This window comes from Thrips palmi, unplaced genomic scaffold (assembly GCF_012932325.1).
Source record: "Thrips palmi isolate BJ-2018 unplaced genomic scaffold, TpBJ-2018v1 HiC_scaffold_19, whole genome shotgun sequence".
NCBI lineage: Eukaryota > Metazoa > Arthropoda > Insecta > Thysanoptera > Thripidae > Thrips > Thrips palmi.
Window position 1 is genome coordinate 1,295,222 of NW_023144628.1, and position 13,416 is coordinate 1,308,637.

Consider the following 13,416-nt stretch of genomic DNA (forward strand, 5'->3'; position numbering starts at 1 on the left):
AGCCAATAAACGAGCAATATTGTGCTTTTCACCTTTTACAGGGCTGCTTCATACATGTCAGGTAGTCATAAGGGAGGTAGCAGGGTGACCAGCAGCCAGCATGTACTTTGAAGTTCTCTTCGTGTGTGTTGTTTGAATGAAACTCGTCCAGCTTTAATGTGTATTTGTCGTTTTTGTCATCGATTTTGGACCTGTTGAGGATCATTAAAATTCGAGCAAAATGGGAATCTTGGAAAAGATATCTGAAATTGAGAAAGAAATAGCTCGGACCCAAAAAAACAAAGGTAAGATTGGTTATGGGCTTGTGGAAAAGGTTTTGCCGGGTTCCATATTTCTTGCGTGACGTTACCCTCTTACCCTCAGCATTAAATGCACTGGAAAGGCTTTTTGTGTTGATATAATGTTATATTATTAAGGTTGTACACCATTAAACCTTTTATGATTTTCCTGCAGCGACCGAGTATCATCTGGGTCTTTTGAAAGCTAAACTTGCTAAGTATCGATCTCAACTTCTTGAGCCATCGAAGAAATCTGAAAAGGGAGAAGGTTTTGATGTATTGAAATCTGGTGACGCCAGAGTTGCACTGATTGGTTTCCCATCTGTCGGAAAGGTTTGACAATCTTTCGCCTTTGGAAGTTCGTCCAATTTGTCTGTTGTTTTTTGTCTCTAACATCTCTTGCCTCTATTTCCCAGTCCACATTGCTAAGTACACTAACGCAAACTGAAAGTGAAGCTGCTTCATACGAATTCACAACTTTGACATGTATTCCTGGAGTCATCCAGTATCGGGGGGCAAACATTCAGCTGCTCGATTTGCCTGGGATCATTGAAGGTGCCGCTCAGGGAAAAGGTAGAGGTAGACAGGTATGTCATGTCTCAACTATCAACCTGTCACGTCCAGGTTTGTCCAACTAGTTATACAGAAATTTGTCACACTTCTTGGATGGTTTTAGGTTATAGCTGTTGCCCGTACAGCTGATTTGGTCTTAATGATGTTAGATGCAACAAAGAAGGACGTCCACCGTTCCCTGCTAGAGAAAGAGTTGGAGTCTGTTGGGATTCGTTTGAACAAGAAAAGACCAAACATCTACTTCAAAGTAAATTGCTTGCTTCTAGATTGTCCTCCTTTGTGCCTTAGTTGCTTTGCCTCTATTCTATTTTGTAATTTTCTAGATCAAGAAGGGAGGTGGCATAGCATTTAACTCAACATGCCCTCTCACTAAAATTGATGAGAAAATGGTTCAGATGATTCTCCATGAGTACAAGATATTTAATGCTCAAGTATTGTTCCGTGAAGATTGTGGTGCTGATGAACTAATCGATGTAATTTCTGACAATCGAGTTTATCTGCCATGCATGTATGTTTACAATAAGGTTGATCAAATATCTATTGAAGAGGTCGATAGGATTGCTCGTTGTCCCAACAGTGTGGTTGTCAGGTAAACCTTGCCTCCTTTTCAATGTTCCTATTTTATGTATAATGCTGTATTTTTGTTTTTTCCCCTCTACATTTCTTAAAAATTCATCTGTCTTTTGTCTCTTTGTTTCATCCAGCTGCAATTTAAAGCTAAACCTGGACGGGCTTTTGGAAGATCTTTGGGAATACCTGGCCTTGATTAGAGTTTACACCAAAAAGCCAGGGCAGCCACCAGATTTTGATGATTGTCTGATTTTACGTCGGGGTGTTACTGTGGAACATGTTTGCCATGCCATTCACAGAACTCTTGCAGATGCTTTCAAATATGCTCTTGTTTGGGTGTGTATAACAATTTTGAGTTCTTAGCTATTGGTATTATTGTACTTAGTGAGGCTTCCATGTGTCATATTTACTGTTTTAGGGTACCAGCACCAAATACTCTCCTCAAAGAGTGGGAAGTAGTCATGTGATGGCTGATGAAGACGTTATTCAAGTGGTAAAGAAGTGATCTGATTTATGCCATCTTCAGATTGGTTATAATGCGACTCACATTGTTTATAAATGTTTCTCTATCTTTTAATGTTATTTAAATATGCCCTACGATCCTCAGTTTGCAAAAGAAGAAATAGTTTTTTACAAGGTTTATTTTCTAACTCTTTGGTACGGCGGTGTTCAAAGAATCATTCACAACTTGCCTAAGCAGGAGTTTCAACTTCTTCACTTTAGACAATGAGGCCTCTGTAATAGCAGTATTTGCCATGACCTCATCTAGCACTTGTGCTCCATTTTGTATAAGTGCCTGCTGAGTTGAACTATCATAATGATAGAGCCATTCCCAAAGGAGTAAAATTCTCATCACTCCATCTTGATGTGTGCACTTGGACAGATTCATTCGAAGAAGAGCAGTCCAAGTTTGAGATAATCCAATGGCTGCGCACCTGGTGCATTATGATACATTTACATTTACACTCAACTATTTAGCCACAGCCAAGGAGGATCAGTTGTATGTACTTACTTGGCGCACACCTCATCAAGGTCATCTATTGAAGGCACGCCGAGGGCTTGGGAAAACTTATTTAGTACGTCTTGAATTTCAAGAAAAGTGTTGTCATCTGAAACTGCATCATTCCTAAGGGGGAGGGGGGAATTATTGGAATGGTGACAGTGCAAGACAAATGAGATCACTACTTTGGTTAATTCTTACTGTGTCTGAAGGTTGAGGGATAATTCTGTCTGTGGATCTCCCAGTAGTATCTCTGCAGCCTCAGGTCCTGATGAGTTTTGAAATTCATTTTCATTGTCTTCATCGGACTCCCAACCTCCTCCAGCACGGCCTGGCACATGACCTGCAAACAATCACAGCAAATTTTCAATATGGGCAATAGAAAAATTCCATTAAAAAGAGAATAGTCATACTTTTTACATAAGAAGCCATGGAAGGCATGGGCAATGGAGCGGTGAACACGGGATCTGTGAGTGCCCCAGCGACTGCGACAGGCTGATAGTCTCCTGGTGAACTGTGGAGTGCAGCTCTTATAAATTCACTTGTTTGATCATCTGATGGATGGATGAGACGTCCCAAGTAATCAAGCATTTTGTCTGTGACTGTACCTGAACGAGGAAGTTAGAATTAACTTGAGACAGACAGTCGTTAATTGTTGAGAAATTATAGAACATGAAAGAAAAATATACCCTCTCGCTCCTTCATTGCATTTCCAAACCCTTCATATTTTCCATTTGATTGTGCTGTAGCTCCCATTCCACTCATGAATGTTGGCTGGCTTTCAATTGGTGACAGAGCTCTAGGGTCAGTTTCTTCCTCTTTGATTGTCTCAGGATTAAATAATGAATCTAAAGTATCCTGAAAAACAGTTAAAAGTTAAAATCTTGTTGGATTTAATTTTTTGCTCTTTTTCTGTAGGAATATATTTTAGAATTGACCTAACCTGAGCCAATTTTTGAACATCTTTATAAAGGGTGTTCCCAAACATTGGATCAGCCGGTCCACTGTGAAGTGTGGCATTTTTAATAGACCCATCATGCTGTCGCAGCTGTTGTCTAAAACTCAAGTGACCATTGTTTATCACATAAATCATAATTTTTAGCACCTGTAATGTACATTAGAGAATTGTCTTAAATTTTTGAGAGTTAAAGAGGTTTGTCTAAACTTACACAATCCTCTATGTACCTTAATTTTTACTTGTGTTGAAGACTTGTTCAATCGATGAATGAGGTAATCAACTAGTTGATGACTTGAGGCAACTGACTGAAAAGTGATTTCTGTCTCTATGTAAGGAAAACTACACAATGAGAAGACCTATGGGAACTCAGTAGACAATCATTCTGCTAGGTATTGGAACTGTCAAGTGAAAGGAATGCTAACCTACAGCCACCTGTTAAGGATACTAGTAATCTCCTCGAGAAGGTAACCAGCAGTTGGTTCTCCATCATCTGATGTTGCTTGAGTCAAACGAGGAAGCTACAAAAATGAATAATTTAATAAGTTCTAAATGTTTATCATAATAATAACAAACAAACGTACTGTCACTCCCTGTTCACAAAGGTTCACTTACATAATTTACAAAAGTAGCCTTCCCAGCTAATTGTGAAAGCATATTTTCGATACCTTAAATCTTTTATGAGTTGATAAAACTGCAAATCAATGGCATTCGGAGAAAAAGATACACTTTCACTACCTCCACATGCAAAACTTGGTCTGCAGAAGTTGTCTGCTGCGCTGGGGGCCCACAATGAATTTACATTGCTATTGCTATTCAGGGCGCCGAAGAGAGAGTAGGATGAGAAACGGTAAAAACGTTTTTCGCTCGCTAATTTAGCTAAAGCCGCTAATCTGCTAAATCTCCATGCGTTGGAAGCGTGTGACCTTAGAAACCTAGGGTGTGCAGCAGTTGTAAAGTCTTAAATAACGTGCCGGCATGGAGAATCCTCCATGGTGCCGGAGAGAGCTGAGGTAACACGGTAGTTCCGGAGCTGGCCGCCAGGTGGACCAGGTACACGTTTGTTGTGATTTTGTGCGTCTGGTGGTGTTGGGCGTTGACAAGAAATCATAACCCCAGTCATGAGTGGAGACTTTGACTCCATTTCAGGTCTCAGCTATTGACTGCATGCTGTATAGAGTAGTGTCCTAAAACTCAAGTATGGAGATAGGATCTATGCATTTTGATAGGAAATGACAAGATTAAGGTACATGGTGTCAATCACAGACAAAGTCAAACCAAAGTAATTCAGCTGTATGCCATGATACAACTTTGTTGGGTGTCATTTTCTTTGTAATTAAATATTTGCTGGACTTCCATGATGAATGGGAAGATCTTCATTATGGGACACCGCTCAATTTGGCTGTTCATAATTTTAGCATCTGTGCTTACGCTAATAACTTTTTGCCTGAGCTCGCTTGACAGTACCTTGTGGTATAAGATCTTTCAAATGAACATGGGTTTGCAAACTGGCCATGCTGCCCCTATTACATGTTATGACTCCACAACTAATGAAATTGAAGACATATCTGACGTACCTCCTGAGAAAGAAGATAATATATTTTTTCATGAGACATCCTGTTCCTCCGCTGCTGGAGACGGAGATTTTGTATTTACTCCTAGACAAGCTTGTGCTGTAGAATCCGCTGCAAAAGCAAATCCAAATGCTGAAGTCAATGTTTTATTTTTATCCCCTATAAGATTAAAAGATTCTTCAAAAACCAAAAATTTAGCTGTTCAGGCTTTGTTGACATATCCTAATATACGTTTTAAGCATGTTAATTTGGAGCATTACGTCAAAAACACACCTTTGGAGGAATGGTACAAGTCGCAGGCTCTGAAAAAGAGTCTATGGCCCACATCCCATGCCAGTGATGTGATGCGGTACCTGACTCTTTGGAAGTACAGTGGTACATATCTTGACCTGGATGTAGTAGTATTAAAGTAAGTGCTTCTTTTCCTTTTTCATGCAAATTCATCCTTAGTTATAATTTTAGTACAAACATTGAATAACAGTAGATCAATTAATTTGTATTCAGGTCGCTTCATAAGCTAAAGAATTGTGCTGGTGCTGAATCACCAAGAGCTCTTGGAGCTGGTGTAATTAACTTAGACTCATCAAATATTGGACGAACAATGGCAGCTTCATTTCTGCATGAGCTACGCAATACTTTCAGTGGAACTTCTTGGGGCTACAATGGTCCAGGAGTGATAACAAGAGTTCTGCAGCGGACCTGTCATGTCAAAAAGGTAAGAAGTTCCAAGAATCAGAATATTAAGCAATATCCATTCTATGGTGGGAGAGGGGCTATCACCCTTCCTTTTATGAAGTTGAAACACATTTTAATATCTAGGGAAACATTTTTTTCCTATGCAGGTTCAAGATATGACTTCAGAGCATTGTGGTGGCTTCACTGTTCATCCACCTTCAGCATTTTACCCTGTATCATTTGAAGCATGGGAAGATTACTTTAATGTGAGATATGGTTTTAAACACAGTCTTATTTCTGTCTTAATACAATATACCCTAGATAAAATTATATTTTACACATGTAAATCAATTTTAACAATTTTCTTCCAGGCAAATAAAAGTGAAATCACAATGAAAATGCATACGGACAGTTACACTGCTCACCTCTCCAATAAATTCAGCGTGCGGAAAAATGTGATTGTTGGTTCAAGACAGCCTTATGCATTGATTGCTGCTCAGCATTGTCCTGAAGTTTATGCAACTTGTACTTCAGTTTTCTAGAACAAAGATTTTTTCCTTAGAGAATCTGAATCTCTTTTTTTCAATTATGTGCATCTCACTTTGTTTATAGTAATATTAGACACTCTTAGTCTTAAATCAACCAAAGTAGACAGCAGCTTAGCTTTTACTATTTATTTTTGATACTTTGTAGATATTATATGATGAATCTAGTCAAGGGTTCTTATTGTCATTTCTGAGGTTTTTCAAGCCAACCACTTTTGTACTTATTTATTTGTTGCATTTTTACTTTGTGCATGTGATTCTTTTCTGCACGTGATGGATATTAAAACTCAGTACTTATAAAGTTAACTTTATTCATACCTCACTCATTATGCAATTAAATGACATATTTTTACACACAAAATAAAATATTATGAATACACAACCATAATTGAAAACATTTGTGATTTTACATTGGGTGTTGTAACATTGTTTTTCATTAGTGAAGCTTTACAGCTATTGGTTCAAACAGGTATTTATTGACTAGGAAGAGGGTCATCAATTTCTAGCGTGAACCAGATTCAAAGGTACTTTTTATGGCGATTTTTTTAAAAATGTGCTGCACGAACATTAATATGAATTATAAGAGCGTTGGTTCACCATGTTGTCTGAACACTTAAATGGAAACTGCACTCCTGCTAGGAGTATATCAGCCAATGCCTTTAGGCCAGGAATGCAGGGTGTAAGAACACTTACTACAACATAAGGGAAAAAGCAGAAACAAGCTATCCACCATGATAGAAGAACTAAGACCAGCAGCCAGAAAAGTCCGTTGAACAGGCTCATCCTGGAACAAAAGGAAAGTACTCAGTGAGCCCATGACCACTAGGACACCATAGACATGAAATTTTGTTCAAGAACGTCAGTTAAAAATATGAAGTTTGCTCAAGTTGTTACAAATTTCATCGAACTTGCTCGCGAAGAGGGAAGTCTTTGGTTTGCTTGCCCCCTTCCCCCTCTACTGAGCACTGAGTGAGTATGAGGAGAGAAGGGGGGGGGAGGAGAAAAAGCTGAAAAGGCGACATTCTGAATAGAGCAGGGCTAGCAGGGCCGGCCGGTTTGGAGCCCCACGTAGGGGACGCGACGACGCGACCCAAGCCGCGCTCCAAAATAAACCGACCGTGGCGCCAAAACAAGGGGGCCGGGCTCGGTTTGCTTTAACTGGGGAGAAAGAGGGGGGGGGGTCGTTTCTAGCGTCTTCCTCGTCTTCATTGAGCATTCACAGAGGGAGGCGGAGCCGGTGCATTCCGGACGCTGCCCACGTGTCCCACACACACACACACACGCAGAGTCCCGTTACATGCATCGCGCCGCGCCCTGTGTCTAGCTGACCAGTCCCCAGACCGAACGTGGCCGGAAACGGTGTATGGGTCTAGTGTTTCTCTTGTCCCGGAGCCTGTTTCGAGTTTCGAGTCCTCCGGGCTGCCTGGAAGTCCTCCGGGCTGCCTGGAAGTCCTCCGGGCTGCCTGAAGTCCTCCGTCCTCGCCCCGCCCACGCCCCGCTGCCCACGCCCCTATCCCCAATACGGTCCGGCATGTGTGCGTTATGCAACACGGCCAGGCCGGGCGTGGCGCGTCGCTGCTGTCTAACATTCCAATCGGGCTTCACACCGCCGTCTTGCCCTAATCTATCCCCGCGTCCGTGTCACTGGCACCGGAAGGCGCGCCCTGCGAGCAGCCCTGCATGACGGCGTGGGCCTCGGACGGCCAGCCGACGGCCAGGGCGTGCCGGCGATAAGGAGGCGGCCGCCCGGTGGCCCACCCTGTTGAACACCAAGCTTGGCCCTTGGCTTGGCCCAGCGCCGCTTACCTGGCGCGAGGGTGCCGCTGTGGCCGATGGGATGGAACGTCTCTGTGTCCGGGATACTCCCGCCTCCTGCACTTTCACGGCGGTGTCGGCGAGGGCGCGGTGTTGACGGTGAGGCCCGCTGCGAGGTGACGTCGCTGTGCTCGCCGCCGTGGGTAGGACTCGACTGCGGCGAGGCCGGGTGAGGCGGCGGGGCGGCCCCCTGCGCCGACCGTGGCGCGGCGGCGGTGTTGTTGTGGGGCCGTGGATGACAGCATGGCGCCCTGCCCCGCCCTGCCGACGCGCCTTCACAGGTGCTGCCCCTCCCCTCCTCTCCCAAAGCCGGTCCGGTCTTCCATAAGACGCCACGCCTCATGAGACGCCTCGGCTCGGCCACTTGGCCGCGCCGACCTGGCGGCCCCGGCGGCCCTACGCACATGCAGCCACCGCCCAGCGAAGCGTATCGGAGCTACGCCACTGACAGGACGTCAGGGCTCAGCGGCACAGGTCGGGTGTTTTTGACGCTTCCGTTCCCCGATAGATAAGCAGACGTTGGTGGTGCAGCCTACAGTGATTCGGTGGGGCGGCGGGTTCCAAACTTTGGCTTTCCCTCCCCTCTCCCTTCCCCTCGCAGTCTGAGCACCCCACCGAGAAGAATCTTAATCTCGTAATCTGATGACGTGGGTGAAATTCTAACTCTCCTTGGTACAGAACACATTGAGACCCATATGAAAATCAAACAGGTTCTCCTTATCTTCGAATTCGAAGGGCAGAGGTTGGTCGGGCGCGCAGGCGTTAGTTGCGTGGGTGTTGGCTAGCCTCGCACACTGCCTCGGCGCTACTTCGCCTGCGCGTCTCCTCACGCGAGGCTAGCGACCTCAAAACAAAGGCGGCATCAGCAGAAACAGTCACAGCTGTCATTATCAGCTGTTTTAGAGCTTTGCATTTAAAGTCCCTTACATCAGGGCATGTCTAGAAGGTAACCTCCCTCAATTGGGTACTTGCCACTCTGTGACCCCCACTTTAACTGCTAGCGTGGCTTTCAACCTGTTATTGTCAGATGTAACCTCACAATTGTTCATGGAATCTAGCACAAAACAATAGGACAGCAGTTGTTTCTTTATATAAAAAGTTTTGGCATATCTTTTCTGCACAGGAAATGAATGGTTACAAAGTAACTGATGGGAGCAGATCTCGGATTTGTGGCATTGCTTGCAAAACTCTCCAACAGCTGAAGGAGAAAGGTTGTTCGAAGCTTAAGGTGATTTCCATTATCATTTCTCTTTGTTTCTGTGGTTCAGTAGAGATTTAAGGCTCAAATTTTAGTCTTCTCTGCCATATTTTTCCAGTTGGATTCTTCTTCTATTGTGGTTCGATTACAAGATGGTACAATTGTTGATGACAACGATTACTTCAAAACACTTGCGCCTCAAACCATTTTCATATTATCGCCTGCTGATATGCAGGTTGCCACTGGTAAAGAAAATATTTTTAACTCCCTCAATTTAATGTTTAAAATTAAAGAAACATCCTTAAAACAGTCTCTTCCCTTCCAGGATATGAGCTTTTGTATAATATGCTCTGTGCCGTGCACAAGGATTATTTAAATGTAGGAAAACTAGCCTCTGATTTCCTAAGTCAAGACCTCAAAGCCAAGATACGAGATGTTTCATCTGCTCTAGAGTGTCAATCAACTAAGGAAAGGGCCAAGCTGAGCAAACGTGATGATGACCCTGCATGGTTTGAAGGTAGGTTTAAAAATATTAATGTGAATGAATTTCCTTTTCTTTTCAGTTTTCTCCATATTGTACCCTTTCTTTGGTATTCAGGTTTAGAGACAATAGCTCTGACGAAAGAAGACTTTATGTTCAGGCGAAGTCAGGAAAGAATTCGTGGATACCTGTACAAGAGCCAAGATGACATAAAAAAATCAATTCTATATGTTAAAGATTCTAAAGCTCGAGCCAAACTTGATGCCACATTCAACCATTTCAAAGAATGCTTGAAGAAAGTCAACCATTTTGGATGTTACTTCAGCAGGTGTTTTTCAAGTGTAAGTTATTCATGATTTATAATTTGTGCTGGTTTAAAACTAGGACTGTCCTTACAAAGATGTTTTTGTCCCGTTTAAAAAAAAATTAGAATGAGGGACCATTGAAAAGCTACTGTGATGAAGATGGACAGTTCAAATGTCAGGGAAAATGGAATGAAAATAACTGTCAGCACTTGGAGACCTTGGCAACAAATGGAAATGCAAAGCATTTTATCAACCCATATGAAAGCAAAGAAGCCAGAATAGTTTTTTCAACATGGAATTTAGATCACAGGTAAGATATTATTTGCTTCTCTTTTTAATTTTTAGGATAGTGATTTAAAAAAAAGAGTTTAACCACAAGTCTCTCCTTTTCTTATCCTGATGTTTTCAGAATCGAACGATCTAGGAGAATTGGTCCAGCACTCCTTGAGGCAGCAAAACTTGCTGTGCACAACAATGAAGATATAAACGCTATGTATTTTTTTACTTTGCTGTTTACTTCCAAAAATCTGAAACTTGTCCATATTGTTTGCCATGACAAAGGAGAGCACCATGGTGCTGACTGCATTTCTAAAAGACTGACTATAAATAAAAGTGTTAAAAGTGACTTCAATTCGATATTTAATGCTAAGAATTCCGTTAGTGTCGCTTGAAAAAGGAGTTATTTATTTCTTATTGTAGCTTTTAATGTGTGACCTGTGATACCAATATTTTGTACTCTGTATTTTATTCCCAGACTCTTTTATTTTATCATGATAATAAAAGGTGACATTCTGATGGAAGGACATTGTGTTGTTGTCCCTGACCCACTGCCACCTTTTTTAAGTCAAAGAAACAAAATAAACCAAGTAGAACCTGAAAAGTGCGCTATCACGGCACTGATCGGCGAGGCCTTCCCTTCCCTTCCCCTCCATGCCAGCGAAACGCCGAAACACGGAAGGCAGTGTGGGCACGCCCGGCGCCCGGCTGGCCACGGTTCACGGTTCGCGCCGTGCCGTGCGGCCGGGCCAACAGAGCTTGAGTTTCCAGTGGAGGCTCCTGCCCCGTGAGGGTAGGCATCCCATTTGACGCCCTGGCCTCTGGCTCCTCTGGCTTTGGCGAGCGAGAACGCATGTTGTGTCCCCCTCAGCTCGTTCCTGCAGTCGAACCACCGTAGCCTTTTTCGCTCGCACTCAGACGGAGGGAATGACTCAGGTGCGTACTGCTAGCAGGTACGCCGCCTGCCTTCCGGGTTTCAAATTTTTCTTTCGTTTTCGTTCGGAGACATCAGGCAGTGCTTCGGTATGGTAATTTGCCGTGCCGTGTCCGGAGAGGTGCGTCCTCGTCCTCGCGATGCGTGCGCGGCACCGGCGTGGCGTCCCCGTCCCGTGCGTGCCCTTGTGTCCTCGGGTCCTCGTCCTCCCGCGTGGCTGTCGCACCCATGGCTCGCTTCGTAGGGGTTAGAGAGAGACAGAGCGACGGAAGGAATACCGGGGGCATGGCGTAGCATGGCGGGGTCGCTGACTCGACGTCAAGGCCGCCGCTTCCACCCCTCATCCTCCAGGCCCTCCATGTCCAGCGGCAAGCCGGCCAGGCCGCCGCCAGCACGCCAGGTGCAGCCGGCAATGTTTTCTCCAGCTTCCGTCATCAGGACGCGGGTTCGCGCAGTTCGCGGCGCGACCGCCACTCGGCCCGCGGGGATTCTGCACTGCAGCGGCCCGCGCCGAGCCAGACGACGAGACCACGGGGAAGTCCAACGTCCAACCCGCCGAGATGGACCGAAAAGTGCGGGCCTTTCTCTGGGCCGCCGAGTCGCCTGAGTCCGAAGGATTGTCTCGTCGCTCTGTCTCTCTCGCACACCCTCGAGACGCTCCACAGGTCCGAGAGAGGATGGAGCGACGCGACGGCCCACCGGAATCAGGCGACAGAAGAAAGAAGCTGGCCGGGAGGGGTGAAGGAAGTGCACGACTGTTTCGTTTCCTGCTCCGGCGGGCAATGCCACGCAATGCCGGGCATCGCGAACAGTGTCGTGGTCGTGTCGTGCGTCGCCTGGCAAAGCGCCGGCCGCACCGAGAACGACGTGCTCGAGCCGGAACACCGCACAGTGGGCCAGAAGACCGGCGGAGGCAGCCAAAATCCCGGACGCGCTTTGAGCTCCGGAGTCGCTAAATGGGACTCGAACCGAACGTGTGACCCCACCAATGGATTCCTCGTTCGGAGAGCAGTCGATTGGTGGGGCCACACGCTCGGTACGAGTCCTGTTTAGCGACTCTGGAGCTCAAAACGCGACTAGAGTTTTGTCCGGCTCCACCGGTCTTCTGAAGAGTCAGGGATGCGCCCGCCGCTGCGCGTCCAGGGAAGGCCACGGGCTCGGAGTCTGGAGACAGTCTGGAGCCTCTGTTTCCGCCACACGCGCACGCCCGTGACACCGTCGTGACTCCAGCGTGCACTCCAGGACTGCGACACGGCGACCGCGGCGACCCGGGCGGGGCGGAGGAGGCGGAGGCAGGCGGCGGTCAGTAGCCGCGCAAACCTGCTAACCCGCTTCCAGCGCTGCCAGCCTGGAGGCGACGCGACCGTGAACCAGTGGCACCGCCAGAAAAGGAGCAAGACTGGAGGAACCGCGTCCAGCATCCTAGGCCTGCCGCCGCAGCCGCGCGGTGACGGATTGCTCGATCGGCCTGATTCCGAACAGCGCCTTGTCGCTCTGTCTCTCTCGCACTCGCGGGGCGTTCCGAGGGGGCGCGAGAGAGACGGGGCCAGTCCGGAGACAGTCCTCGGCAGCCCATTTGCAATCTTCTTCTATTTCGCGGCGCGTTGTCGGCATGTCGTCCGCGTTTGGCGAAGGTGCCCAAGTCAGAGGATGTCGTTGACTTGCGCGTTGTCCCGGGTGCGCGCGGGGCGACCCAACAGGGGTGGCCCTCTCGTCCTCTCCGCCTCGGGCACCGCGGCACCGTAGAGGACGCGCGTTCGCCGCCGGGCCGCCGTGTTTCCCGGTAACGTCATGTCCATCCGCTTTATCGCTTTGCGCATGCTTTGCGTCGCCTCGGATTGGAGAGGCTCCTCGGCTTTGCGCTTCCCGCGGCGCGGCGCGGCGCGGAGCCATTGATTCGTTCGGCCCGCCCGTTTGCCCGCGTTGAACGCGTGTTGACGTCACCATCGACGTCATGCGCGTCGCCCCGAACAGAACAGCGGTCCGTCGCTCTGTCTCTGCCGCACTCGTGGGGCGGTTCGCACCGGTGCGAGAGAGGCAGAGCGACGGCAGGATGGTGGCAGCGTCGTGCCGTCTTCGAGTGTCCTGGACGCCGCCACCAAGGGCTCGCTGGAGCTGGCTCGCCGCCGCGCAATGGTCCATCATCGTCGGCGTGCCTTCTGCCTTGTCCCCGGGGCTGCGCTTCCCGGAATACTATTCACTCAGCACCCGACAATGGCCGCGCGCGACCACGCGAT

At 46.9% G+C, this 13,416-nt stretch overlaps 4 protein-coding genes across 8 annotated transcripts; 2 read left to right on the top strand and 2 right to left on the bottom strand.

Moving 5' to 3' along the window:
- The first annotated feature begins 83 nt into the window (after nt 1-83).
- Nucleotides 84-1,998, top strand: LOC117646620 (developmentally-regulated GTP-binding protein 2). Its single transcript, XM_034387683.1, has 7 exons — nt 84-284; nt 454-611; nt 695-865; nt 955-1,098; nt 1,175-1,440; nt 1,556-1,757; nt 1,840-1,998. The coding sequence occupies exons 1-7, from the start codon at nt 221-223 to the stop codon at nt 1,924-1,926; spliced, it is 1,092 nt and encodes a 363-aa protein (XP_034243574.1). The 5' UTR covers nt 84-220; the 3' UTR covers nt 1,927-1,998.
- A 46-nt stretch (nt 1,999-2,044) lies between these two features.
- On the bottom strand, nt 2,045-4,248 carry LOC117646618 (AP-4 complex accessory subunit Tepsin-like). Its single transcript, XM_034387676.1, has 9 exons — nt 3,992-4,248; nt 3,825-3,897; nt 3,607-3,698; nt 3,365-3,526; nt 3,111-3,279; nt 2,835-3,029; nt 2,623-2,764; nt 2,434-2,547; nt 2,045-2,356 (listed from the first exon to the last, which is right to left on the bottom strand). Exons 1-9 carry the CDS (start codon nt 4,031-4,033, stop codon nt 2,068-2,070), a joined length of 1,278 nt encoding a protein of 425 aa, XP_034243567.1. The 5' UTR covers nt 4,034-4,248; the 3' UTR covers nt 2,045-2,067.
- On the top strand, nt 4,245-10,774 carry LOC117646619 (lactosylceramide 4-alpha-galactosyltransferase-like). 5 transcript variants are annotated; one of them, XM_034387677.1, is made up of 7 exons: nt 4,245-4,389; nt 9,109-9,213; nt 9,302-9,428; nt 9,509-9,700; nt 9,782-10,005; nt 10,095-10,279; nt 10,379-10,774. In XM_034387677.1, exons 1-7 carry the CDS (start codon nt 4,369-4,371, stop codon nt 10,638-10,640), a joined length of 1,116 nt encoding a protein of 371 aa, XP_034243568.1. In that variant the 5' UTR covers nt 4,245-4,368; the 3' UTR covers nt 10,641-10,774. The 5 variants fall into 5 exon arrangements, with proteins under 5 accessions (XP_034243568.1, XP_034243570.1, XP_034243572.1 ...); XM_034387681.1 differs by having other exon boundaries at nt 4,292-4,429; XM_034387682.1 differs by lacking the exon at nt 4,245-4,389 and adding an exon at nt 8,350-8,459.
- On the bottom strand, nt 6,465-8,143 carry LOC117646623. Its single transcript, XM_034387690.1, has 2 exons — nt 7,977-8,143; nt 6,465-6,954 (listed from the first exon to the last, which is right to left on the bottom strand). The coding sequence occupies exon 2, from the start codon at nt 6,951-6,953 to the stop codon at nt 6,738-6,740; it is 216 nt and encodes a 71-aa protein (XP_034243581.1). The 5' UTR covers nt 6,954; nt 7,977-8,143; the 3' UTR covers nt 6,465-6,737.
- Nucleotides 10,775-13,416: the final 2,642 nt, after the last annotated feature.